Source organism: Pogoniulus pusillus, chromosome 37 (genome assembly GCF_015220805.1).
Source record: "Pogoniulus pusillus isolate bPogPus1 chromosome 37, bPogPus1.pri, whole genome shotgun sequence".
Lineage (NCBI taxonomy): Eukaryota > Metazoa > Chordata > Aves > Piciformes > Lybiidae > Pogoniulus > Pogoniulus pusillus.
Window position 1 is genome coordinate 9836044 of NC_087300.1, and position 27457 is coordinate 9863500.

The 27457-nt window shown below is 48.6% G+C and overlaps 1 protein-coding gene across 2 annotated transcripts in view; it reads right to left on the reverse strand.

Annotated features, from left to right (window-relative positions):
• Nucleotides 1–5860: 5860 nt before the first annotated feature.
• Nucleotides 5861–27457, reverse strand: part of KDM1A (lysine demethylase 1A) — a 45931-nt gene continuing 24334 nt past the window's right edge. For both annotated transcript variants that reach the window (XM_064172528.1, XM_064172527.1), the window contains 11 exons: nt 24316–24458; nt 23755–23845; nt 20009–20143; nt 18911–18984; nt 18182–18293; nt 15354–15486; nt 12160–12347; nt 11644–11758; nt 9222–9349; nt 8064–8210; nt 5861–7009 (listed from right to left, as the gene is read on the reverse strand). In XM_064172528.1, coding sequence (XP_064028598.1) covers nt 6824–7009; nt 8064–8210; nt 9222–9349; nt 11644–11758; nt 12160–12347; nt 15354–15486; nt 18182–18293; nt 18911–18984; nt 20009–20143; nt 23755–23845; nt 24316–24458 — 1452 coding nt within the window. In that variant the 3' untranslated portion in view covers nt 5861–6823. The remainder of the gene's footprint in view (nt 7010–8063; nt 8211–9221; nt 9350–11643; nt 11759–12159; nt 12348–15353; nt 15487–18181; nt 18294–18910; nt 18985–20008; nt 20144–23754; nt 23846–24315; nt 24459–27457) is intronic.

Genomic DNA, 27457 nt, shown 5'->3' on the forward strand with positions numbered 1-27457 from the left:
ATTTTAAGCACAGCAGTGCAGGACCAAGCCCATCACAAACAGTACTGAGGTGACACCTCAGCCAGGCTAGGTGTCAGCCTCACCAAGTCACAGGTGAATCACAGGAAGGTCTGCTCTGGGCTTCTTTGGGGCATGGCCACACTTGGTGTGACTGAAAGGTTCCCAGGATCACATCATCACCATCTCTGGTTGACAGAAAAAGAGGAAGAATCCTGTGTTGATGAGAGAGTTCAGTCAGCTCCTCTGTCCCGTAGGAGAAGAGGAAGAAGCTGCAGCGCATACAGAAATGCAGAAGCCTGGGTTGCAGTCCTGCTGTCAGTATTTGCATTGGATGATTTACTGCATTCCTCAGCCTCTCTGATTGATGTGATGAGACTGTTCAGTGGATAAGGAATTGGATGGATGGTCATGTGCAGAGAGCAGTGGTCAAAGGCTCAAAACCCAGATGGAGAGCAGTGAGAAGTGGTGGCCCTCAGGGGTCCATACTGGGACCTGTTCTATTTAATGTTCTTATCCATGCTATAGACAGTGGGATCCAGGCACCATCAGCAGCGTGCAGATGACACAAAGCTGGATGATGCTGTCAATGTGCCAGAGGGATGGGATGGCATCCAGAGGGACTTGGACAAGCTGCAGGGGTGAGCCCAGGTGAACCTCATGAGGTTCAACAAGAGCAAGTGCAAGGTCTTGAACTTGGGTCAGAACAATCCTCAGTATAAATACAGGCTGGGGAAGAGGGCTTGGAGGTGCTGGTGAGTGAGAAGCTGGACAAGAACCAGCAATAGGCACTTGTGGTCCAGAAGGCCAATGGCAGCCAAAGCAGTGTGGCCAGAGATGGAAGGGATCCTGCACCTCTGCTCTGCACTGGGGAGACCTCACCAGCACTGATGTGTGCAGCCTTGGTACCCTCAGTATAGGAAGGACATGGACCTGATGGACAGGGTCCACAGGAGACCATAAAAATGATCAGGGGGTCTGGAACATCTCTGCTACAAGGACAGGATGAGGGAACTGGGGTGGTTCAGCCTGGAGAAGAGAAAGCTCCAGGAAGAATTTACAGCAGCCTTCCAGTACCTGAAGGGGATACAAGAAGACTGCAGAGGGAATGTTTGCAAAGCTCTGCAGTGAAAGGACCAGGGACAAGGGCTGCAAACAAGAGCAGAGCAGATTGAGATTGGATGTGAGGAACAAGTTCTGCACCATGAGGGTGCTGGAGCACTGCAACAGGTTGCCCAGAGAGGTAGCTGAGGCCCAATCCCTGGAGATATTCAAGGTGAGACTGGACAGGGCAGGGCTCTGGGCAACCTGATCTAGTGGAGGATGTCCCTGAGTACAGGGGGTTGGACTGGATGAGCTCTGGAGGTTACTTCCATCCCAGACAATTCTGTTTTCTATGTTTTTGGGGAATTTCTGAACACCACACTGACCTGATGCCTGTTGGTGCTTGGAAATAATGGACTCCAGGAACCCTGCAGGAGCTTTGTAGCACAGAGCCTGTGGAGAAGCAACAGCTTCTAGCAAGCAGCTCCACAAAGCTGGGAAAAAACCAAAGTGAAGACAGTTCTTTGGACAAGATACATTCCACATCTGAGACACACAGGGAATTACAGGGATGCTTTCAAACACTCCATTGACTTTATCAAGGTGACTTCTTGTCATTTATCCTCCTGGTGCTGGTAACACCCTAAGCACAAGGTTTGGAAGCAAGGAGCAGAGGAAGAAGCAGCAAATCCCTGAGAAATAGGTGGCAAGGTACAGAACAGTCTGGTGCAAGCAGAACTGAGTGTTCCATGGCCGGCAGCCTCCAAAGGTCACCCATGCACTGCTGACCCAGATGATGTGGTCACTGCAGAGAAGTCAGGGCAAGCAAGGGTAAACATGCCCATAGTGTTTGAGAGGCTGCTGAGATGAAGAGGGCCTGGAGACATTGTTACAATGCCATCTCCTCCTCCATAGGTCACAGGGGTAGGAAGACTCTACAGGTAATACTTAAGTAGGACCAGCCATTACAGGTCAGACCAGAGGTCCATCCAACAAAGCCTGACAGAGGAGCAGAGAGTAACATGCTTCTCAGCATCTACACTGGTAGCCTGGACTCAGGGCTAACATTTGAGGCACAGCAGAAGTCACTCCTGGGATAACAGAAGTAATGAGGCAAGAGCTGCCTAGCACTGGAGAGTGCCTGCTCAAGAGGTATGACAGACTGAGAAGTCCCTGTTTCTCAGCAAACAATGGAGGTTGCACCATGTGGCCAGTGCTGAACCCCAACACTAAGCTAACTCATCACTACCTGCTTAGGCCATCTCCTCCAGGTCTGTAAGCTCCAGCTGGCTTTGGGCTGATGGTGCTTCCCTCCCAGCTCCACAGGATACAAACAGAGCAAAAGCAGCAGTGTTTTACCTTAATCCAGTCACTGCTCCCCTTTGCTACAGACCACGAGAAACTGGGCCATGCAGAGCAGAAGCTTCAACGCAGCAGCTCTTGAGCTGTCCAGCAACTGGCTGCACAGCCTGATCTGTGTCTTTGTTGAGCCTCAAACACCCTTAAGAGCCTAAAGTACTCTAAGCTGTGCCCCCATCTGATCATAGAATCTCAGAATGTCAGGGGCTGGAAGGGACCTCGAAAGCTCATCCGGCCCAACCCCTGCCAGAGCAGGATCACCCAGAGCAGATCACATAGAACACATCCAGGCAGGTTTTGAGTATCTCTAGAGAGCGAGACTCCACAACCCCCCCTGGGCAGCCTGTTCCAGAGTTCTGTCACTCTCACAGGTTAAAAATTCCTCCTCATGTTTACATGAAACTTCCTATGCCTCAGCTTCCACCACTGCTCCTTGGCCTGTTGCTGGGCATCACCCAGCAGAGCCTGGCTCCAGCCTCCTGGCCTGTCCTTTACATATTTATAACCATAGATGAGGTCACCTCTCAGCTCCTCCTCTCCAAGCAGCCCAGCCCCAGCTCCCTCAGGCTCTCCTCATAACAGAGATTTCCATTCCCTTCAGCATTTTTGTGGCTCTGTGCTGGACTCTTTCAAGCAGTTCTATGTCACTCTTGAACCAGGGGGGCCCAGAACTGGACACAGTACTCCAGGTGTGGCTTCACCAGGGTGGAACAAAGGGGCAAAAGAATCTCTCTCGATCTACTAATCACAGCCCTTCTACTCCTCCTCAGAATGGCATTGCCCCTCCTGGCCACCAGAGCACACTGCTGGCTCATGGTCAACCTCCATTCCACTAGGACCTTCAGATCCTTTTCCCTTTTGTTGCCTTCCAGCAGGTCAGTCCCAAACCTATCCTGACCCCTGGGGTTCTTTCTCAGATGCCAGACTCTACACTTGCCTTTGTTGAATTTCATTAAATTTCCCCCTGCCCACCCTCCCAGCCTGTCCCAGTCTGGCTGAATGGCAGCACAGCCTCCTGGTGTGGCAGCCACTGCACCCAGTTTGGTGCCATCAGTAAACTTGCTGACAGTGCACTCTGTGACTGCATCCAGATCATTCATGAATATACTGAACAGAACTGGTCCCCGTACTGACCTCTGTGGGACTCCACTAGTTACAGGCCTCCCATTAGACTCCATCCCATCCCACTGACCACCACTCTGACACAAGTCTGTAATTAGGGCTTGTTAGCAGGGACTAGCTGGGGAATAGATCCCAGAGCCCCCAGAGATAATGAAGGGGACAGGATGCAGGAGGCCACAGAACTTGGTCTTCATCTTTCAGCGGAGACTGTGAAAGTGATGAACAAACTACATGAACTCACAGGGCCCCAACCTATCCTCTTGGCATTCCCATTCTGTTGCTCCCTCCCATCACCACCATCAGCTAACACTCAACAACTCCTTTGCACAACATCTTCAAGAAGCATGAAATCCCCACCTTATTCCAGTGGTCACCATGGTTTTCAGATGTCTTTTTGGAAGGGAAAATAGAACAGCGCGGTCATCAGACGAAATATCAGCCCCACTCCACCAAATCAAGGGGAATGTGCAAAAGAAGTTTGAATAACTTTGACCAATTACTGTGATCACAGGATGCTAGAGGCTGGAAGGGACCTCCAGAGATCTTTGAGTCCAACCTCCCAACCAGGGCAGGACCATAAATTAGCACGAGTCACACAGGAACACATCGAGACAGGGCTTGAAAGTCGCTAGAGGAGACTCCACAACCTCTCTGGGCAGCTTGAGCCGGTGCTCTGTGACCCTGGAAGATAATGGCAGGGGCTGGCAGGAAGAGCTGCCCATCAGAAGTGAAGATCAGGTTTGTGATCACCTGAAGAACCTGAAAGTGTTCAAGTCCATGGGACCTGATGTGATACACCCAGGGGTGCTGAGGGAGCTGGTGGATTAGGCTGGTAAACCCCTCTCTGTTCTATCCCAAAGTGATGGCAGTCTGGGGCAGTCCCCACTGACAGGAAAAGGGGAAACAGAAGTGCCACTGTCAAACAGGGTAGGAAGGAGGAGCTGGGGAGCTCCAGGCCAGTCACTCTCACCTCTGTGCCCAGGGAGATCATGGAGCAGACCCTGCTGGAGGCACTGCTGAGACAGGAGAGCAGTGAGGAGGTGATTGGGTGCAATCAGCATGGCTGCACCAAGGGCACATCCTGCCTGACAGACCTGGTGGCCTTCTATGAACAGGTCACAGCATCCACAGATGAGGGTTGAGCAACTGATGGCATTGAGCTGGCCCTGAGCAAGGCCTTTGGCACTGTCCCACACCACATCCTGGTCTCCCAGCTGGTGCCACATGGGTTTGAGGGGTGGAGCACTGGATGGATGCAGAACTGGCTTGATGGCCACACCCAAAGAGTGGCTGTCAATGGCTCCATGGCCAAGTGCAGCAGTGACAAGCAGAGTCCCTCAGGGACCAGTCCTGGCACCAGGCTTGTCCAACATCTCTGTGGGTGCCATGGACAGAGGCACTGAGTGCAGCCTCAGCAAGTTTGCTGCCCACACCAAGCTGTGTGGTGCAGCAGCCAGGCTGGAGGGCAGGGATCCACTCAGAGGGACCTGGGCAGGCTGCAGAGGTGGGCACAAGCCAAGCTCATGAGGTTCAACAAGCCCAAGTGCAGTGTCCTGCAGCTGGGTCAGGGCAATCCCAAGCACCAATCCAGGCTGGGCAGGGAGTGGCTGGAGAGCAGCCCTGAGGAGAGGGACTTGGGGGTGCTGCTGGAGGAGAAGCTCAGCAAAAGCCAGCAGTGTGCACCTGCAGCCCAGAAAGCCAAGCAGAGCCTGGGCTGCAGCAGCAGAAGTGTGGCCAGCAGGGCCAGGGAGGTGATTCTCCCCCTCTGCTCCCCTCTGGTGGGACCCCACCTGGAGTACTGCATCCAGTTCTGGATCACCTATGGCAAGAGGGCTGTGGAGATGCTGGAGTGTGTCCAGAGCAGGGCCACTGGGTTTATCAGAGGGCTGTAGCACCTCTCCTATGAGGACAGACTGAAAGAGTTGGGGATGTTCAGTCTGGAGAACAGGAGGCTCCCAGGTGACCTTCTTGGGGCTTTCCAGTATCTGAAGGGGGCCTACAAAAAAGCTGGGGAAGGACTTTTGAGGGTATTGGAGAGTGACAGGTCCGGGGGGAATGGAGCAAAGCTGGAGATGGGTAGGTTCAGGCCAGACAGGAGGAGGAGGAAGTTCTTCAGCAGCAGAGTGGTGAGAGCTTGGAATGGGCTGCCCAGGGAGGTGGTTGAGGCCCCATCTCTGGAAATGTTTAAGGCCAGGCTGGATGGGGCTCTGGCCAGCCTGATCTAGGGTAGGGTGTCCCTGGCTATAGCAGGGAGGTTGGAACTAGATGATCCTTGTGGTCCCTTCCAACCCTGACTGATTCTATGATTCTAACTGTAGAAAAGGGAGGATGAGAAACGTTGGAAGAAAAAATTTAATGCTAAATGGGGGAAGGAGGAGAGGAAAAGGACCTAAATGTTTAAACAGGCCTGCTCTGTGCATGAAAAGAGGGCTTCATGTGCTGAGTTCATAATAAGGAAAATACCTGGAAAAGCAGCCAGTCCAGAGAGATCTTTGGAAGCAGAACAGCAGCTGCATCATCAGCTCAAAGGCACAGCAGAGTGCCCAGCAGCAGCACTCAGAGATGAAGGCCTTCTGCTAACGTCCTGGCTTGGCAACTCTGTTTCTATAGGAACAAATACAAACATTTTTCCCAGTTTTTAACCTACAAATACCTAATTCTGACAATGTCTTTCTTCAGCAGTATTTAATGATCCAGTATGCTCAGCACATCTTTGGCTTTCTTTCTAGACCTGGGTGCACGTGGTGCAGCAGACAATGGGCTGTGCTGGAGTGGGGTGATTTGCTGGTACTGGTAGGGAAAGAGTCACACCAAATTTCAAATGTCAGATAAGAACAGAATTGGTCCATAAATAATATTCTTCAAAACAAACCCAGAAAGACCCAAAGAGCTTCACATAAATTCTACCCTAAGCTATTATTTGCAGCAACAAGCTTCTAGAAGGCTCTGTGCACTTACCAAACCATAAATACACACGTAGGAAAACCCAAACCAACCCAACCTAAAAACCCCACCTATAAGCTTGACTTTCAAACAGTACCTGCAGAGTCCCAAAAGCCCCCGACCAGCTTGTCAGTGAAGGACTTTGTGTACACTGACACTCCAGAGAGCTAGGAGGTATTTTGTAGGATGCCAAACCCAAAAGGTGAGGGAGGTTTGTGTAGAGTCATTCTACACATTAGACAGCAACTAACGGCTGGGTCCCTTCAGCAGATACTGGTGGGGGGTATCTTCACTCCAAAGAGTCCACAACAGCAGCACTGTGGTCTTCTCATTTCTCTTCTGATACCTTTTGCTCTTCTCACATGCTGGCAGCTTGTTGTGGGGGTACCCCAGGTGTAGGCTGCCGAGGCAGAGTGTACATGGCCCCAAGGAACTGGTCGGCGATGCGCCCTGCTTCCCGCAGGCCACTCAGCAGCGCGCCGTGCACCGTCGCAGGGTAGTTGCGGATCGTGTGCTCTCCCGCGAAGAAAAGCCGAGGGATGGGCTGGGGGACAGGATCACTGTTAAGGTTTGTACTGCAGCAAACAAGGATTTATAAGCAGAACGTCTCAGAGCCCTCTAAATCACAGCCCAGGCTCCATGAACACAAAGGTGATGCAAAGGCAATCATCTCTCCTTATCTGTCCTATGAATTACCCAGCAAATCTGCACCTACACTGGTCATGTCACAGGCTGGCTCCATGTGTCTAATAAGGAATGCAGCACCAGCAAATACTTGTCAGTTCTTGCTTGGGTACAAAGACAAAGATCTACTTGAACACAAATCTTTTCAGAACCAGACAGGCAAGCACATCACCAGATATAAGTGCTGGCTGAATGTGGCATCGAGCTGTGTCCTCCCTGCAGCCAAGTCACCACATGTGCAGAGGAACAAGGATGGTCAGACATGGCCTCTAGCACAGCAAGCATATAAAAACTTCAGCAATTCACTCTAATTACCAGTTTCTTAAAGTTGAGACCTAAACCAACTATTGATAGTGTCATGAAAGTAGGAAACTCCAAACTTCCATACATTCTACTCTGAAGAGAACCACTTTATCCATAGTTGTGTTTATTAATGACCTGAATCACTAGAAAAAGGACCTAAACACACTACTCTCTGCTGGGTGCTTTCAGAATGGCTATGGACTTCAAAACTTCAACCTCTCAGAGTGAACTTAGGCCTTCATCATGTTCACAAACAATCTGAGACCTTTTGAGTGCTACTCCTTCCACTCCCACTTTCACTCTTTCAATTCACTGCCACTCACTGAAGTATGATGATAGACAGTGCAAACACAGTATGAAACACAACAAATGTACAATATGATAATGTTTAAATGTCACCAAATTGACTTTCTGAATAGTCTCTTTTTCTAGTAAACAAATGACACCAAATGCAGGAAGACATGGGTGGAGAAACAAGTTATTGTACAGGTTCCAAGCATTCATCGGAAGCTGCAAGTTGTTGGCACTTGCGTGCAGACAAACATGCAAACCACTCTGCAAAAACACCCTGCTTTGAGGTTTTTCTAAAAAAGAATGGAAGCATCTCTCACCTGAGGGGCACCTGGAATGGCTGGCCCTGGAGTAATCGGCTGGGCCATCAAATCGTAGTCATTCCCAGAAGATCCAGCTGCTACATAGGAGTAGGACCCTCGGGCCCACGGGTCAGCACGCCAGCGAGATACTACAGTCTCTTTAGGCTGAGAAAAGACAGACACTTCAGTGGCTGGGACAGGGCAAGCTCTACAGTTAGTGCAAAATAAAACAGATCCACACTGCAAGAACAAAAATGTCCTTAGGTCAAGGTTCATGGTGGAACTGCAGGTGCATGTTCTTTGCTAATGCACTCTAAGGTGAAGGATCTGTCTGTGGCAATACTTTGTTTCTTTACAAGATGTCACCAGAGCACCCTGCACACAGCTCCTGGTCTGGCACTGACACTCTGCAGTCAGCTGCACATGCACTCATCGTTTGCTCCATTTCTTTTTCTATTGTTAAGGCAATGGATCAGCACTGGTATAGCCAGCAGGAGCAGGACAGTGATTGTGCCCCTGTACTGGCGAGGCCACAGCTTGGATACTGGGTTCAGTTTTGTTGCCCCACACTACAAGGACTTTGAAGCTGGAGGGTGCCCAGAGAAAGGTAACAAAGCTAGGGAAGTGTCAAGGGCAAAACTCTTATGAGGAGACCTCGGGTTGTTCAGCCTGGAGCAAAGGAGGCTGAGGGGAGACCTCATTGCCCTCTAAACTCCCTGAAAAGAGGCTGAAGCCAGGTAGGGATTGGTCTCTTTTCCCAAGCTAAAACGGATAGGAGAAGCAGAAAGTGCTTCAAGTTGCCCCAGGGCAGGTTTAGGTTGGACCTTAGGAAAGGCTTAATCCCCAGAAGGGTTGTTGAGGCTTGGAACAGGCTGCCCAGGGAAGTGGTTGAATCATAGTCCCTGGAGCCATTTAAAAAGGCGCAGAGACATGGTGCCGAGGGACCTGATTTAGCAGCAGACTTGGCAGTGCCAGGTTAACTCTTAAGATGTGATGACCTTAAAGGTCTTTTCCAGCCTAAATTATTCTGTGATTCTAAACACCCTCCTCCCAAGACCCCTGACCAACCAAGAGGAGGTCCACATTCCAGACAGCTGTATGCTGCAGCCATGGTGTTGAGAAGTGCAGCCTGCTCTGTAACACAGCCAGGCTGCCCAGACGTGCTGCTGTACCAACCTGCGGCACGGCACTGCTGCCAAAGATGCCTTTGAGGATGGCAAGGCAGCGCCCAACGATGACGTCGTCACTAATGTTCTCCATGATCCCTGCTGCTTCTCCTGCCACCAAAGCCAACAATATGGGTGCTGGGGATGGGGAAGAAGAGAGAAAAAACAACTGAATTATTAAAGCTACAGCTACAGATGTCATATGTTTGAAGTGGGAAATAATGTTCCCTGCTGCGCGTTTGACTTCAACTTTTGTACAAGTGTCCAAAATTCTTGGTGAATTCCTTATGTCCTGGAGTAAATGGACATCTCCTTGCAGAAATTTCCACCAAATTACTGCCTACAAAGAACTCTGGCTGGAGTTAGGTTGAAATAGAGTGGCTGGAAGCCCCAAGAATACCTTCTTTATAAAACTCCCAAATTCTGAAGAAGACAGACTAGTAAGATTGTTACTAGAAGGATAATTGCACTACCCAAGGTACAATCAAGACACTTGAATATGCAGGACCTCTGTGACTGAAAGTAATTTATCAGGGCAAAAACAGATACATGATTGATTCTCCAGCTGAGCTCAATTTTCTGAGAGCCTTTCAAACAGTTGAATGGAAGAACAAAAACCTAATTTCTATAATCCACAGGCACTGGGAGGGTTTCCTTGTAATTTCAGCAGCAAAGTTTTTCCTAGTTTCCCATCCTTGACACAATGAGATTCCCTGAATTTCCAAGCAATTATCCAGGCCATGCATTGTCTCTTGATAGAAAACCAGCATTGAAAATGAATCTGTTCACAAAAACTTGTGTTCAGACAACCCTAAAGATGTCCATGAAAATCCCCTCTCTGCAATCAAGAGACTGCTTTGTATTTATCCAGATCTGGAAATGCTGCTATTCAGTCACCTGCATTAACTTACAACTGTAACAGAAGGCCAGGAAGCTGTGGCACAACAGTGACCTTGCTGCAGCTCCTCAGAAAAGCTTCTTCTATGGTGAGCAAGTGTCAATGCTCCACAAAAAGTTCTCTTTTAGAGGCAGAGATGTTTACCAAACAGCAAGCAAAGAATGTGGTCAGTGATCAACTATGAGAGAGAAAACACAGCCTGAAATGCAATTGGACTTCCAGGAGACACCGAGAGCTTCCGCCAGGACTTCCTCTGCCCTTCATCTTAAAGCATGCCTATGCAGCTACAACAATCCAACAGCATGGCAGAGCAAGAGACACCAACAGTACAGACCAGCTGCTCCGGGACATGCACAGGGTTCCCGAGACAGGTTTAAGGTTGGACTAGATGACCATTGGAGGCCCCTTCCAACTCAGACGACTCTGTGACTCCTTGTCAGCCATTACCTGAACTAGGCTTAAACCACTGGGAGGATTCCTGTTTGAGCTACAACTGGTCAGCCAACAGCACTGAAGACACAAGCAGTCTTTTAGTGAGTTTCACTCCATTCACCCACTTCTCACAGACCAGACTCTGCCACTACAAAACCTTCAAAGCACCTGCACAGAGCTGACACAGCATATCTCTGGCTTCTTGCTCCCTGCAAGCACACCTTGACTTTCAGCACCATATAAGGCAATGACAAAAGCTACACTTGCTGAAATCATCCTCTGCAACCTCTTGTGGCAGAAACAGCTACCAAATCATCCCAGATCAGGTGGAGTCCCATGAAAGAGGTCTACCTTCAAACTGCCAGTTCATCTTGAAAAACATCCAGAAACCCAAGGTTTTCAAAACTAAGGCTGAACTGCATGCCAGTTGCATGAGGAGCTTAGTGAAAGAGGGAAGAGCCTGGAGGATGTTTCAAGTGGCCATAAAAAAGCTGAATTTCAATGAGCCTTAGAATCAACTTTTCATCTAGAAACACTGCAGAGACAAATCACCCTTTTCCTGGAGAACTTAACACATCCTCCTGCCAGAGCAGGTAATTAAGAAAGCACTGCTCTTCAGCAGACACACAGCATTTGCTCTGTTTCTGCTGGAGTATAAAAAAACATGTTAGACAGGGGTTTGGGTTCTTTTAAACACAGCACAATACAAATAAAAAAGGGAAGTTTTTCAGAATACCAGTGCCAGCTAAAGAGATGCTTAATCAGAGCAACCAAGATAGCACTGAGTAAGTCACAGGACAGCTTCACCAGTGTGCAAGACAATAAAGCAGCCCACAGAAATGCAGAGGTACAGCAGATGGGCAGTGATGGCATTCAACAGACATAGCCTGGAACTCAGTATAAGAAAACTGTGTCTGCTCTAACTCAGTACAGAGCTGTTTGCAAGCCAGTGGAGCTCTGCTTCCTACAAGCACTGTAGTCCAATCACACCTACACATGAATACTAACGGCATCATTCTTACATCTGTTAGATCCAGATGTGCTCTTTTCTAGATCAGAGCTACACAAAACACTTGCAGAAGTAGACATGCACCACAGTTACCTTTGTACAGGTTCCAAAACAGGAAGAGTTCTCCTCTGCTTGCAGTAGTGCTGCCAACATGACCAAACAAATTGACGCTTGGATCCCAGAAGACACGATCGAAACACAACACAACCTAGGAACAAGCCGAACCAAGAGTTAGGAGGAGCACACAGTGAAAAAAAACACCCGTTACGCTCACTGATGTTCACACTGGAAAGGTGAAGAGAGATAAAACTGGTTAATGTCTATAGCCTTGTGCACATGCAGTGCATCTGTGCTGTCCTTCAATGTTAGCATGCTCTCAGAGACTACAGATTTGCTGTTTAAACTACAGTGGCTCACCCTACTTCTGACATGTAACCAGTTTAAACTTATGCAGGAAAGAGAGAAGAGGTGCTTACAGTTTTCCCGGTAATGTTATGGATCAAAGTCTAGCAAAATGGCAGACAAAAGTGTTCTTCCTCTCACCCACCACACATACTCTTCACACATTTCAGATTATGCCTGCTGCAGCCCCCTCAATGACCAAGTCACCTTGTTAAGGTTGCCAAATCCCATACGTTGCACTGCAGAAGTCTTCCACTCAGGAAGAGGTGGCACAAACTGTACTGCTGGAGGCTGCTGTTTCAGCACTCCCAAAGGAAGGGTACACAGCACAGCATCGCACTTGTAGATGAAAGTTTGGCTGGTAGATCGGGTGTTTACAGCTATCACCTCACAGCCTAGGAAGAGGAGAAAAAACCAGTCACTTAACAGGCCCAGAGGCAAAAGCCTTGGATTAAACTTCAAACCAACTACCATAAAAACATCTCCACAGCAGCAAATGTTTTGTTTATGGAGACAGCATTACTCCAATAATTACTTAACTTGTAGGCAAGTGAGTGTTACTGGCCACACAGCTCAACTCCAGAATGTGCAAGTCACATAGCACCCTGAAATGGCCATAATGGGGTAAGCCTAGGCTGCCTGGGGTGTAGTGATCATGAGCTAGTGGAGTTTTCACTATGCAGGGAGATAGGGAGGCACTATAACAGAACCCACATCTTGGACTTCCGGAGGGCAAACTTCAATTTGCTCAAGAAACTTATTTGCAAAGTCCCCTGGGCAGCAGTCCTTGGGAACAAAGGGGTCCAGGATGGTTGGACCTACTTTAAACAGGAGCTCTTGAAGGCACAGGAGCTGGCAGTTCCCATGTGCCGAAAGATGAGCCGGCAGGGAAGGCGACCAGCCTGGATGAGCAAACAGCTCCTGAAGGAATTGGGGGGAAAAAAGAGGGTGTATCACCTCTGGAAGGAGGGGAAGGCTTCTCCTGACGTGTTTAAGGAGGTAGCCAGACTATGCAGGAGAAAAATTAGAGAGGCTAAGGCCCAGCTAGAACTTAGGCTGCCACCTCTGTGAAGGATAAAAAGCACTTTTACAAATGTATCAATGCTAAAAAGAAGGGCAAGAAGAGCCTCCACTGCCTACTGGACCAGGAGGGGAACACTATAACTGATGACAAAGAAAAGGCTGAGGTCCTGAATGCCTTCTTTGCTTCAGTTTTCAACAGCAAGGAGGGAGGAGTTCAGGGCAAGTGGCCTCTTGAACTGGGGGATGGGGTCAGGGAGCAGTGTGTTGCCCTGGAAATTCCTGAGGAATTAGTTCAGGACCTGCTGAGCCACCTGGACACCCATAAGTCCATGGGACCAGATGGGATCCATCCCAGGGCGCTGAGCGAGCTGGCAGCTGAGCTGGCCAAGCTGCTCTCCATCATTTTCCAGCAGTCCTGGCTCACCAGAGGTCCCAGGAGACTGGAAAATGGCCAACGTGGTCCCCATCCACAAGAAGGGTCGGATGGAGGAACCTGGGAACTACAGACCTGTCAGCCTGACCTCAGTGCCAGGGAAACTGATGGAGCAGGTTAGCTTGGGGGTGATAAGAGCGCACCTGAGGGATGGCAAAGGGCTCAGGTCCAGCCAGCATGGGTTTAGGAAGGACAGATCCTGCCTCTCCAACCTGATCTCCTTCTATGATCAGGTGACTGCTTGGTGGATGTGGGGAGGCCTGTGGATGTGGTCTGTCTGGACTTCAGCAAGGCCTTTGACACTGTCCCCCACAGCAAACTGCTGGCTAAGCTGTCAGCCCATGGCTTGGATGGCAACACTCTGTGCTGGGTTAGGAACTGGCTGGAGGGATGGACCCAGAGAGTGGTGGTGAATGGTGCCATATCCAGCTGGCAGCTGTCACTAGTGGTGTCCCTCAGGGATCAGTGCTGGGCCCCATCCTCTTTAACATCTTCATAGATGATCTGGGTGAGGGCATGGAGTCAGTCATCAGCAAGTGTGCAGATGACACCAAGCTGGGGGCAGATGTGGCTGGGTTGGAGGGCAGAAGGGCTCTGCAGCAGGACCTTGACCGCCTGGACAGATGGGCAGAGCCCAAGGGGATGGCATTCAATAGCTCCAAGTGCAGGGTGCTGCACTTTGGCCACAGCAATCCCATGCAGAGATACAGGCTGGGGTCAGAGTGGCTGAGAGCAGCCAAACAGAGAGGGATCTGGGGGTGCTGACTGATACCCACCTGAACATGAGCCAGCAGTGTGCCCAGGTGGCCAAGAGAGCCAGTGGCATCCTGGCCTGCATCAGGAATGGTGTGGCCAGCAGGAGCAGGGAGGTCATTCTGCCCCTGTACTCTGCACTGCTTAGACCATACCTTGAGTACTGTGTTCAGTTCTGGGCCCCCCAGTTTAGGAGGGACGTTGAGATGCCTGAGCGTGTCCAGAGAAGGGCGACGAGGCTGGGGAGAGGCCTTGAGCACAGCCCTACGAGGAGAGGCTGAGGGAGCTGGGATTGGTTAGCCTGGAGAAGAGGAGGCTCAGGGGAGACCTTATTGCTGTCTACAACTACCTGAGGGGTGGTTGTGGCCAGGAGGAGGTTGCTCTCTTCTCTCAGGTGGCCAGCACCAGAATGAGAGGACACAGCCTCAAGCTACACCAGGGGAAATTTAGGCTGGAGGCGAGGAGAAAGTTCTTCCCTGAGAGAGTAATTGGACACTGGAATGGGCTGCCCGGGGAGGTGGTGAAGTCCCTGGAGCTGTTCAAGGCAGGATTGGACGTGGCACTTGGTGCCATGGTCTAGCCTTGAGCTCTGTGGTAAAGGGTTGGACTTGATGGTCTGTGAGGTCTCTTCCAACCTTGGTAATACTGTGATACTGTTTGTCTAGGCCAGCTAATATTCAATTATATGCAGAAGTAAATGAGAACTAGACAGGGAGCCTCTCACTGAGTTGCTCTCCCAGCTGAAAATTTCCCAAGCCAAGTATTTTGAAGCACCACAAGGAGATCAGTTCCTTCATTTGCGAAGAGCCCACATCACACACACTAACACCTTCAGTACCAGACCCTGAGGCTTCAAGCCTTAGGTAATCCAAACACCTCTTACTCAAAATGCCTGGCAGTGAAGTAAAGAAATGGGAGAAAGAATGGGAACTCATCAGCCAGTAAACACAGCATGAAAAGATGGCCTCAAACCAGCCATGAAAATAAGCAAAAAAAAATGAGGATTGGAAAATTTCCAAAATTCTCCTACACAATTAATCTTGGTAAAAGATGTGGCCAAATACTTAACCCCAAACCTGAAAGGGGAGACCTTTTACAAGCTCTTTGGAGCTGTTTGCAGAAGCACTGACGTCTAATTTCCATGGCCAGCCTTGCTCAGAGCAGTTCTCCAGAAGGGGGTGGTAGTACTCACCTGATGCTGTGTAGCGAACCTGCCGAACTGCTGTGTTCAGTTTGATGTCCAACCCCTCTGCCAGAGCCACAGGGACACAGGAATAGCCATTCCTCACAGTCAGGTGGCTGCCTGTGAATTCAAAGTCATCATCCTGAAAGGAAGATGCATAAAAAGCATTTGTAAAAGAAAGCAAACAATGCAGTAGAAAACAACCAGCAAATCGACATCACAGCAAATCAAGAGCCAAATCTCAGGTCAAGGAAGGACAAGAACTTTCTGCAGGAATCAGAGACTGGTTTGGTACTGGTAAAACGCTGCCTGGAATTGTATCAGCAAATAATAGTGCAAGAGCTCAGTATCTGCATAAAACAAGAAGGGATGTCTGAGTGGAGAGAGAAGTGATGAGGGTGTTCCCTAGGGGTTGACACTGGGATTTGTGCTGTTTAACATCTCTGTTGGTGGCACAAGCAGTGGGATCCAGGCACCTTCAGCAAGTCTCCACCAAGCTCTGTGGAGCTGCTAACACACTGGAGGGCAGGGGTGACAACCAGAGGGACCTGGACAGGCTGAAGAATCATAGAATCAGTCAGGGTTGGAAGGGACCACAAGGATCATCTAGTTCCAACCCACCTGTTGGGCAGGGACACCCTACCCTAGATCAGGCTGGCCAGACCCCATCCAGCCTGGCCTTAAACACTTCCAGGGACGAGGCCTTAACCACCTTCCTGGGCAACCCATTCCAGGCTCTCACCACTCTCCTGCTGAAGAACTTCCTCCTCCCATCCAGCCTGAACCTACCCATCAGCACCCCCAAGTCCCTCCTCAGGGCTGCTCTCCAGCCACTCCCTGCCCAGCCTGGATTGGTGCTTGGGATTGCCCTGACCCAGCTGCAGGACACTGCACTTGGGCTTGTTGAACCTCATGAGCTTGGCTTGTGCCCACCTCTGCAGCCTGCCCAGGTCCCTCTGAGTGGATCCCTGCCCTCCAGCCTGGCTGCTGCACCACACAGCTTGGTGTGGGCAGCAAACTTGCTGAGGCTGCACTCAGTGCCTCTGTCCATGGCACCCACAGAGATGTTGGACAAGCCTGGTGCCAGGACTGGTCCCTGAGGGACTCTGCTTGTCACTGCTGCACTTGGCCATGGAGCCATTGACAGCCACTCTTTGGGTGTGGCCATCAAGCCAGTTCTGCATCCATCCAGTGCTCCACCCCTCAAACCCATGTGGCACCAGCTGGGAGACCAGGATGTGGTGTGGGACAGTGCCAAAGGCCTTGCTCAGGGCCAGCTCAATGCCATCAGTTGCTCAACCCTCATCTGTGGATGCTGTGACCTGTTCATAGAAGGCCACCAGGTCTGTCAGGCAGGATGTGCCCTTGGTGCAGCCATGCTGATTGCACCCAATCACCTCTTCACTGTTGTCCTGTCTCAGCAGTGCCTCCAGCAGGATCTGCTCCATGATATCCCTGGGGACAGAGGTGAGAGTGACTGGCCTGGAGCTCCCCAGCTCCTCCTTCCTACCCTGTTTGACAGTGGCACTTCTGTTTCCCCTTTTCCAGTCAGTGGGGACTGCCCCAGACTGCCATCACTTTTGGAATATAACAGAGAGGGGTTTAGCAGCCTCATCTGCCAGTTCCCTCAGCACCCCTGGGTGTATCACATCGGGTCCCATGGACTTGAACACTTTCAGGTGGGGCCAAGCCAACCTCAGGAAGAATACTGGACCTGATGGTCACAAATGCAAACTCATCACTGATGTCAATACTGGGGACAGCCTGGGCCACAGTGATCATGCACCATTGGAGTTTGCAAACCAAGGGACATAGGACAGGCAAGGAGAGGAGTGGCGACACTAGATTTTAGGAAGGCAAACTTCCAGCTCCTCAGGGAGTTAGTCAGCAGGACATGGGAAAGAATCCTCAGGAACAGGGCAGCAGAGCAGAGATGACAGATCTTTAAGGACATTCTCCTTAGAGTGCAGGAACTCCTGATCCCCCTGGGCAAGACATCAGGCAAGGAGGAGCCCAGCGTGGCTGAATGAGTGTTTCCACCTGCTGGTGAAAACAGAGTATAAGAGAACTGAACAGGCAGTGGAAGCAGGGATAGGGATCCTGGGAGGAGCACAGGAACACCACTGGCTTATGTGAGGATGAGATCAGGAAGTCCAAGGCACAACTGGGGCCGAGCCTGGTAGGGAATGTAAAGAGCAACAAAACAGGCTGCTACAGATCCAGCAACTGGTGAAGGATGGAGAGGGTGCACTTTCCTTACCCAAGGAGCAAGGGTGGAGAGCTGGTGGCAGTACTGGAAAGCTGAGGTACTCTGCAACTGTTTTGCCTCAGTCCTCACTGACAATCTTTATCTGTCTCTCGCCTGAGTCAATGGACTCAAGGTGAGGCGAGGACCAGGGGGGTTAAGTCCCTCCCACTGTAGTTCAGGACTACCTGAGGAACCTCAACATCCATAAATCTCTGAGATTTTAATGAGATGCATGCCAGAGTTCTGAAGGAGTTGTCTGACGTAGTTGCAAGGCTACTCCATGATATTTCAAAAGTCCTGGAGTCAGGTGAAGCCCCTGGAGACTGGGAGAAGGGAAACATTGCACCCATGCCTAAACCAGGTGAAAAACAGCAAGGCCAGGTAGGATGAGACCCCTGAGCAATCTGGTCTAGTAGATGCCCCTGCCTGTGGCAGAGGGTTGGAACTAGATAATCTTCACAGTCCTTCCCAAACCATTCTATGATTCTGTAAGTATTTAGAAACTGTCAACAGAGATGCTTCTATGAGAAGGAAATAAACAGAGCTTCAGCTTTCAGTGCCCTGCTGAATGAAGGCAGGAAGGAGCTACCTGGTCCCAGTGCTTCAGGGAGAGCGTGGACAGTGGCGTAGCGTTGGCAAATTCCAGGTTTGCAAAATGCCAGTCAAGTATTTGCCTGTCTCTTGATGAAAGGTAAACATCACTAGGGAAAAACAAATGGAAATTAAAGGTGTTCACATTGCTAGAGCAGAAAGGCACAAATGCACTGCTTTTGACAATTTATTCACAAGTTTTTTGTTCGAATCCCCTAAAAATTTCAAAGAGTAAGCGGAGTCTGCTTCAAACATGGAACCCTCTTGCATGAAAGCTGAGCAGCAAAACCCAGCAAGTTCACACTTTCAAAGCAGACTTCATGGAAAATATTTGAAGGGATGCCAGAAAGTTAACTTGAGAAATAAACTCCCCCATATTAGATAAATCACAGCTTAAGTAGTATGCAGAAAGATGATGTAAAAACAGAGCACAAACTGGTCCTATTGTGCCAAAAGCAGCAGAGTGTGTGTGCTCTGTCACTGCTGATAGAGATGTCAAACCTCAAGGGCTTCCTGGGATCAGGCACTGCTGACAGGAAGAAATGTAGCCTTGCTAATAACCACCTGTTCTATGCAAGTGACTTCTAAAAACACAGAAGGGAAGTCCATGTTTGTGCCTTCCTAACACCTTGAGTTCAAAACCTTCACAGAAAGCACAGCATGGCATTTCTGAAACTCAGTGAAAAGCAGCACAAAACCTGCTTCTTTTTCTGGTTTGTATCTTTACCTGGGTGGATTGGCTTCAAGTTCTTGTAACTTCTCTTCCAGTTTTCCTTGTGTTTCTGCCAATTCATCATACTCCTGATAGGATTAAAAGCTAACATTAAAATCAGTTTGCATGTAAAAGGACTTAAAGACGCCATGCAGCATCAGACTAGACCTAATCACGAGAGAAATCAGTGCAAGAGTCACTTTTAGTGAAACCAAAGTCAGTACAGAAGCCTGTGTCACCAAGAGCAAAGGTTATTTTGGTGGCATTTCAGGAGTTGAACTCTTGTATCACAAGAACATCAAGGTCCATGACATTCTGATGTTTTTAGGGCCCCTATGGTATCGAGTACTACACAACATGTTAGTTATACTCCTTCTCTCTTCAAAGACAACAATATTCAACAGAGAGATTTACAAAGCCGAAGCAGTCATCCAAAACACAAAACCATGATCTACCTCAAGCCTTTTTCAGAGGTTGGGGTTTGTTTTTCCCTCAGTTTAAAAACCATTAGTACAACTAGGAACAAAGGCAACAACCACTTCCCTTCATGAAGTGGTGTCCTGCTGGCAGTGTAATAACAGCAACCAGAGCACAGAGCTGTTCACTGGTGACAGGACAGAAAATCTGCCAATGAACATCCAGAGACATCAAGCTTGGAAATAAAGGTCTATGTCTGTTAAGCAAGATGCTGGCCAATGCCCCTTGGTTCTGTGTGCCCTGGGTTAGCAAGTGTCCTTCACCTGTCACAGAAAGAACAGCTCTTTCGGTTTCCTTTTGAAGGGGTATTTCTGTACCAAAGCAAATGCAGAATTTCCAGACTGTTGTGAGACCCAACAGAACATCACAGAGCATCTGACATGAGCCAGCAGAGACTGATACCGAAAACTGAACTTTCAGCATGTTAACATCCACCACAAGTCATGAAAGACAGGTGACCTAAAGACAACACAGCCTTGTCATCACTACTGCAACCCAGTTACCACCAGTCACATTCTCTTACGAGTGCTGGATCAGAGTGAAAGAGGTGGAAACTTTTATGCTGGCTATTTTGATCTGGCTGCTGAAGTCCTCGCAAACAACTGACCAAGGCAATGCCTGTGTGCCAACTTTTACCTTGCAAAGTGCAGTCAGATCTCTGTGTTTGCTTTTCACAAGGAACTCTGCTGTAATATCACGAGGTGGCTTCACTTCTGATGCTTCCTTGTACTGCTGATGGAGTTCTTTAATTTTCTCTTTCAAATTCACCATCTTTTTAGGTGGAGAAATAAAGAGAAAGGGAAAAAAATGAGGGAAGGTAGATCTCACATAGGTCATTGTGTAACATGGGTATTCACCTCAGACTATGTTGCTACACCGAAGAGATCTCCTAGCTTTGGCAGATGTTACATTAGACAGTTTCAAGGCCCAGCTTGACAGGGTGCTGGGACATCTCATTTGAACTATATTCTTACCCTGAAAGGTTGGACTGGATGATCCTTGAGGTCCCTTCCAACCTGGTGTTCTATGAATTCGGTATGTAATTCTGTCTCCAAGAAACCAGACTAAACCCCAGCCCCAAAACAACCTGTTCTAAATGTACATCATTGACTTCTGAGAAAAGTGTGTGGCAAGTAACTCAGGACATGGGAGCTGTTGTCAGACATTTCAGAACTTCCATGAAGATGTCCTCTGCCACAACCCCAACAGAATTACAGAAACGTTTAGGTTGGAAAAGCCCCTCAGGATCACCAAGTCCAACCCACAACTCTACTCTACAAGGTTCAGCCCCAAATCACATCCCAAAGCACTGCATCCAAATGACCTTTGCACACAGCCAGGATTGGTGACTCCACCACCTCCTTGGGCAGCTCATTCCAATGTCTGACCACTCCTGCTGGGAATTTTTTTTCCTAATGTGCAGACTAAACCTACCCAAGTCACAGCTTGAGACTGTTCCCTCTTGTTCGGTTACTAATGACCTGTGAGAGGAGACCAGCACCAACCTCTCCACAACCTCCTTCCAGGTAGCTGTAGGTAGCGAGGAAGTCTCCTCTAAGCCTCCTCTGTTTCAAACTAACAGCCCCAGCTCCCTCAGGGAGACTTTCTCTGCACTGGCTCCATCACATCCACATCCCTTGTGTACTGAGGTGCCCAAAACTGAACACAATAGTAAAGGTGTGGCCTCACCACAGCTGAATATAAGGGGACAATCCCCTCCCTGCTCCTGCTGGACACAGCATTGCTAATTCCAGCCAAGATGCCATTGGCTTTCTTGGCCACCTGGGTACTGCTGGCTCACATTCAGCTGCTTGTCCCTTAGAACCTCCAGGTCCCTTTCAGCAGGTAGCTCTCCAGCTGCCCTGTCCCAAGCCTTTGCTTGAGGTTGTTGCTACCCAAGTGCAGGGCCTGGCACTTGACCTTGTTGAAGGTCATTCTGTTAACATTGGCCATGGATTCAATCTATCCAAGTCCCTCTGTAGGCTCCCTACCCTCTTGAAGATCAACACTGCCACCCAACTTGATGTTATCTGTGAACTTACTGATGACATGTCATCATCAAGATCATCAATAAAGACGTTAAACAGAAGTGGTCCCAGCACTGAGCCTTGGGGGACACCACTTGTGACCAGCCACCAGCTGGATTTAGCTCCACTGACCACCACTCTCTGTCTGTTCATCCAGCAGCATTTCACCCAGCAGAGCTGTGCCTGTCCAAGCCATCAGCAGCCAGTTCGGCCATGAGAATGCTGTGGGGAGCAGTGCCAAAGGATTTTCCATAGTCTAGGAAGACAATATCCACAGCTTTTCCCTCATCCAAGTCAGGTTATCTTACCACATGAGGACATCAGCTTTGCCAGGCAGGACCTGCCCTTCATAAACCTCTGTTGACTGGGCCTGCTGCCCTGGTTGTTCTCCACATGGCATGTAACAGCCCTTGAGATGCCCTGCCCCACAGCCTTCCCTGGCACCAAGGGCACACTGACAGGTCTACAGTTTCCTGGACCCTGGACCCCCCCTTTCTTTCTTTCTTGTAGGCAGGTGTCCCATTTGCTACCCTCCAGTCCATTGGCACCTCCCCATTAGCCAGGACTTCAGGTAAATCATAGAGAGCAGCTTGACAAGAACATCTGCCAGCTCCTTCCGCACCCTCGGGTGCAGCTCATATGACCCCATAGGCTTTTATGGATCTTATGGGCTTAGCAGATCCCTGACCACTGCCTCATTTATTGTGATAACCTCATTCTGGTTCTCCTCCCTGACTCTCAGTTCCTGAGGTTAATGTCCAGGAAGCTGCTGGATGCAGTGCTAAAGACTGAAGCACAGTAGGCACTGAGCAGCTCAGCCTTTCCCTCATCCTTAGTCACTGTTCCCCTCTGCATCCAATAAAGGATGGAGATTCCGAAGTCCTCCTTTTGTTGTTAATGAATTTTAAGAAGCATTTTGTATTATCCTAGCTGTAGCTAGGTTGAGCTCTGGCTGTGCTTTGGCTCTCCTAATTTTCTCCCTGCATAGCTTTACTACATCTTTATGGTCCTCATGAGAGATCTGTCCCCTCTTCCAAAGGCCTAAAGCACTGTTTCGGCACCACAGATGAGATTCACAGTCAAGAAAGCCAACACTGTGAAACAGCCTCCTCCATCTCTAAAGGAAGCTGTGACACCACAATGTTTATTATGTCTTCTTTGAACAGAGTTAGTGTGAACACTTGTAAGGGCTGCTGCTGCTGGTGGAGGAGCCACAGGGAAGCTTCCTAAGAAAAGCTGATGGAAGATTCCCCAGCAAGTTGGACTTGCCTCTAATGAAGGCCAACTCAATTAGCAACAGTGCTAGAGCCTCTCCAATTACTGAGAAGGGAAAAAACCCTATGGGGGAGTGGGATGAGAGAACAACACCCATGTAGGTACCAGGGTCAGAGAAGGGGGGGTGAGGAATAAAATCACTTCAGTGTCACACCTAAGCCGAGTTTAGTTTGCCCACCACTGTGAATGACCCCTCCCTCTCCTGTCTTGGCTCATATGCATGCCTCTTGTATTTCCTCCTTCCCATCCTACAGGCATAAGGTATATTCAAACACAGGATTAAGCCATTGCCCTGAGGCTGCCTCTGGAGTACTGTGGCCAGTTCTAATCTCCTCAGTTCAAGAGACAGGGAACTACTGGAGAGAGTCCAATGGAGGGGCATGAGGATGAGGAAGGCACTGAAGCATCTCTCCGAGAAGGAAAGGCTGAGAGACCTGAGGCTGTTTAGCCCAGAGGAGAGCAGCTGAGAGGGGATCTTCTTAATCCTGATCAACAGATAAAAGGTAGGGAGCAAGAAGATGGGGTGACTCTTTCCAAAGGCTGCCAGTGACAAGACAAAGGGCAAGAAGCACCAGGAAGTTCCATATAAATAACAGGAGAAACATCTTTACTGTGAGGATGCTGGCATCCTGGAGCAAGCTGCCCAGAGTCTGTGGAGTCTCCTTCTCTGCACATTCCAAATCCACCCAGATGTTGTGATCCTGGGCAAGCTGCTGTGGGTGCCCCAGCTGTAGCAGGGGGGGTGGGCAGGATGATCCCCAGAGGTCACTCACCTTTCTGTGACTGTGAGCAAGCAGCTGCACGGTGCTTAGTTGCTGATGTAACCTAAATTACAACATTCCCCTCCCTTCCTTTTCCTGTACTTACGTTTTACAGTCTGATATCCAAGCTCCTATGCACTTCTCCTCCAAAACGGAGAATCTTTTGTCATGACAGAGCCTCTAGGCAGGCCTTAAGCTAACAAATACATTTAAAGAAATCAGCATCAATAGCAGCTGTCTGACAATTCTTCAAGTTTTGTACTTTTTGCTGCCTTCAGGCACACAGTGCAACCTCTTGTGCTAAATGCCATCACCTGACCTTGTTAAGCAGATCTTTCAACTCCTCCTGTGTTTTCACAATTTTTTTCCAATGTTCAATCTGCTCATCCTTGACATGCTTCTCCTGCAATCTTGGAAAGACAAAATTTGGAGTCAGTTTAGCATAGAGAAAGCTCCTTAGCACCATCTAGTGGAACAGTGCACAGCCCGGGGGGTTCTGGTAAATCCTTGTATGGCAAACCAAAAGTTAACTGAAGTTTCAGTTAAACAGGGGGCACCTGACTAGCCAAAATGAATCTACAGTTACCTACTGTTATTAAAACAAATGTCACTGCCCTTCAAGCAGAAGTGGGCTCTATGTACACCAGCTCACGCTGAGTCAGCTACCTAACATCAGCCACTGCAGTGACACTTCAGAACTCTCTCAAGAACAGAGGTTTGTTCCTTTAACTATCCTGGGCATATTTTGCTTCAATACACAAGAAAACCACAACAAGAGGTCACCCAGTTACATTAAGTGGGCAGTGACAATTGTTTCAGGTATGTGAGGGAAGTCCTCCACAAATCAGGAAAGCTTAGCAGGCACAGAGGGGTGACTTACTGTATGACAACCTCCAGAGCCTGACCCAGGGACACAGGCTTGTTATTGAGAACATTAAAATCCAGCTGATGACTGAGGTAGGATGTGGCTTCCAGAAGACGATTAAATTCTTGCTCCACCATTTCATCTTTCTCTTTTGGAACCTAGAACAAAAAAAACCAACAAACTGGCTTCTTAAAACCCTGCTCATAAAGAGAAGAAAGCAAAGGCCACTACAGCCCAAAGCCTCTGGAGGAGTACAGAGTAAAACTGAAAAGGAACCAGAGTAATGACAGGGACTTCTCTGGTGCAGTCTCTAAGTTCACAACATCTTGTAACAAACTCAAAATGCTGCCATTCCTCAAATCAGGAATAAGGCAGTGTGCAGAAGAATTCTTAGAGCAGTGCTCACACTGTCAGGCCTTCAACTGATATGACAGTAAGGAAGAACAGGCCTCATCAGTTTAATATCCTGAGCTCTCTCAGGCAGCTCAAGATCACACAAAGGTCTGACAAAATTGCTCTGCCAGGAAGTGTGGCCAAAGAGCTAGATGCAAATCCTGCTTTAGTCTGAATCACTCTCTGATGCACACTGTTTTCCAAGGACATCTTTGACACTTTCTAGTAAGGCTGGAGAATTAGCTGATTTTGAAGGCACAACTTGCCTCCTGTGAAGCACCATGGAGCCTGCTAAAATGCCAGAGGAAGGACATTAGTGCTGTTATTCGACCCAAGAAAGGCTGTGCTCTTGCCTAATACTGGTGGACACAAATTGAGGTGGTTTTGAGGAGAGCAGGGCCAGCAAATGGACTAATGGGATAAGGCTTAAAGGAAATGTAAAAGGATACTATCAGCTCAGTAGACCATGAGCCAGATGAGAAAAACTTTTGCTCCCAAAAAACACTTAGAAGTTACTTGCCCAATACTCATTAGTAACCAAACATGAATGCACCTTTTGAAGGAGCACATCTGCAGAAAGTGACTACAGTTCAAACTACACTTAGTGCTCACTGTTTAGAAAGGACTACTTGGACAGTGGCTTTTCAACAATTGCAGCAGAAAGAAATAAAGCAGAAGTAGCCTGGCAGCTGTATCAGGATAAGTTTTACACAGTGGGGTGAAAAGGGTGAAAATGAAAGTATCAGGATGTGAAAAAGCTGCAGAAATAGATAATCAGCATTTCATTTTTTAGCAGTGCTAACAAACAAAGGAAAAATTGTGGCATAGAAAAGAAATGATTAGTAAAAGAACTGCCTTGGCTTCAAGGAGTGGAGTAAGGAAAAAGGAAGAGAAAGACACAACAAAAAGCACATGTCAAACACCTCTGAGGTATAACTGCACATCTCAGCAAGCCAAATCAAATTTTCTTTCCCCAGCTTCCATTTCTCTTCACTTGCTCTTTATCGTATGAAGAAACAGCATTTAACAGCTTAGATGCCATGACCTACAGGCAATACAGAAAGAGGATCCCAAAGGCTGCATGTCACATAACCAAGATTGTACTGGTGTGTGTGCTGCCTGGGTGGGAGAAGATTAAACCAGTGATCACCTAATGATGACCACTACTCACAACTTGTCTTGTTAATTATCATGCTTAAAAAGGCTTTAAATTAAGTACTTCAGACAAATGTTCCAGAAGCTATACAGGACAGGCACACTTGGAAACAAGTAGCATGCAGAGGCAATCTTGTTTAGTTTTAAACCAAGTAAGGGCACTTGGGTTCAATTTGTAGTCACCAAGACAATGTTTAACCCAAGGAAGAGATAAAATTCAGCCTGGAAAATACCCCAACTGATACATATCAAGCTTTGTAACAGGTAAACAGGCAAATCTGGTGACATGTCTTTGTAAAACATTCCACTTTGTGCCATTAACTAATCATGCACACATCTAAACTGCAGCAACCACCTTGGTGTAAGGAGGTGGTGATACTGGGCCCACCAGCTTAGCCAAAGGAGCAGGAAGAATCTTTCCTGTGCAGAAGGATTCCTCTCTACTCCAGGGCTTGCCAGTTTCCATCCTGACTGGGTCTCCCAGGATAAACAGCATTTGAACGTGGTACAGGCAACACTAGAGAGGAATCAGAAGGAATATTCCTTTTCAGACAGGCACTCCGCTCCCACTGCTGCTTCTCCAAGACTCTTATCTGACCGCAGGAACTGCATGTGCCTGAAGGGCTCAGCTACACAAAAGTGATCTAGTTGCTGCATACTGTGGAGATGGCAGGGCTACAGAAAGGAGACCTGTGGCAGAGCTATCACAGTGCTTACTGAGACAACAAAGGCAGGGGCTAAAGCTCAAAGCAGCTGGGTTGTGTCTTATTGGGTGGTGTAAACAGAGGGAGTCTTCAAATTGCACAGAGATGCATCCGTCCAATTTTGCAAGTTGCTGAAGCATTATTTGAGCAGATGCTGAAAACTGCTGGGAGAGTGGATAAGACAGCAGCAGAGGCAAGCATGCAGGACTGGTTTCATGAGAGCAGACTGACTGCCAGTCACTGCATGGCTGAGTCTGACCTAGCGTCTCTAAACTCTGCCTCTAACGGCAGGTGCTGACACTGGTGCAGAAGGAAATAAAGCAAATTTTGTTTGTGAATCTCAACTACAGAATGTTACTGATAAACTGTTGCATGCATGGAAACAGCTGGCACTGGACAGCCAACTCTTTAAAAAGCAACAGGTAAGTACAACAGCCAGGATGAACTCATCTCGGAGAAAAAAGGAGTAGCAGCAACCACAACAACAGCTGGAGTGCCAGCACAGCAGGCAGTTGTTCCAAAGAGCAGTGAGATAGGCCACTAAGGGAAAACAGTAATTGATTTGGGAAGAATAGGAACTTAGCTTCTACAAAACCCTCTGAAATTTGAAGTTAAAAACTCATCTGGAAAAAAGAGCTTCTAGTAGAATTGCTGCAGATAAGCTAGAACAGAGTGAACAGAGCTGGCTAACAGTGTGGCACATCAGCCACAGCTTGGCACAGCAGTTTGCCTGGAAGGGCACTGAAGCTCTGCCAGCTCAAGAGGTGAATTCAGTTGGTGGTCATTACTCCTCCAGAAAGAGTTTAGCTATGGTATCCACTAGGCAGAAAACCGTCCTCTGTGCCTGTCAGAATGGATGTGACAACCCAGACAAAACTCCCATGAAGAAGTGCAGTCACAGGCTG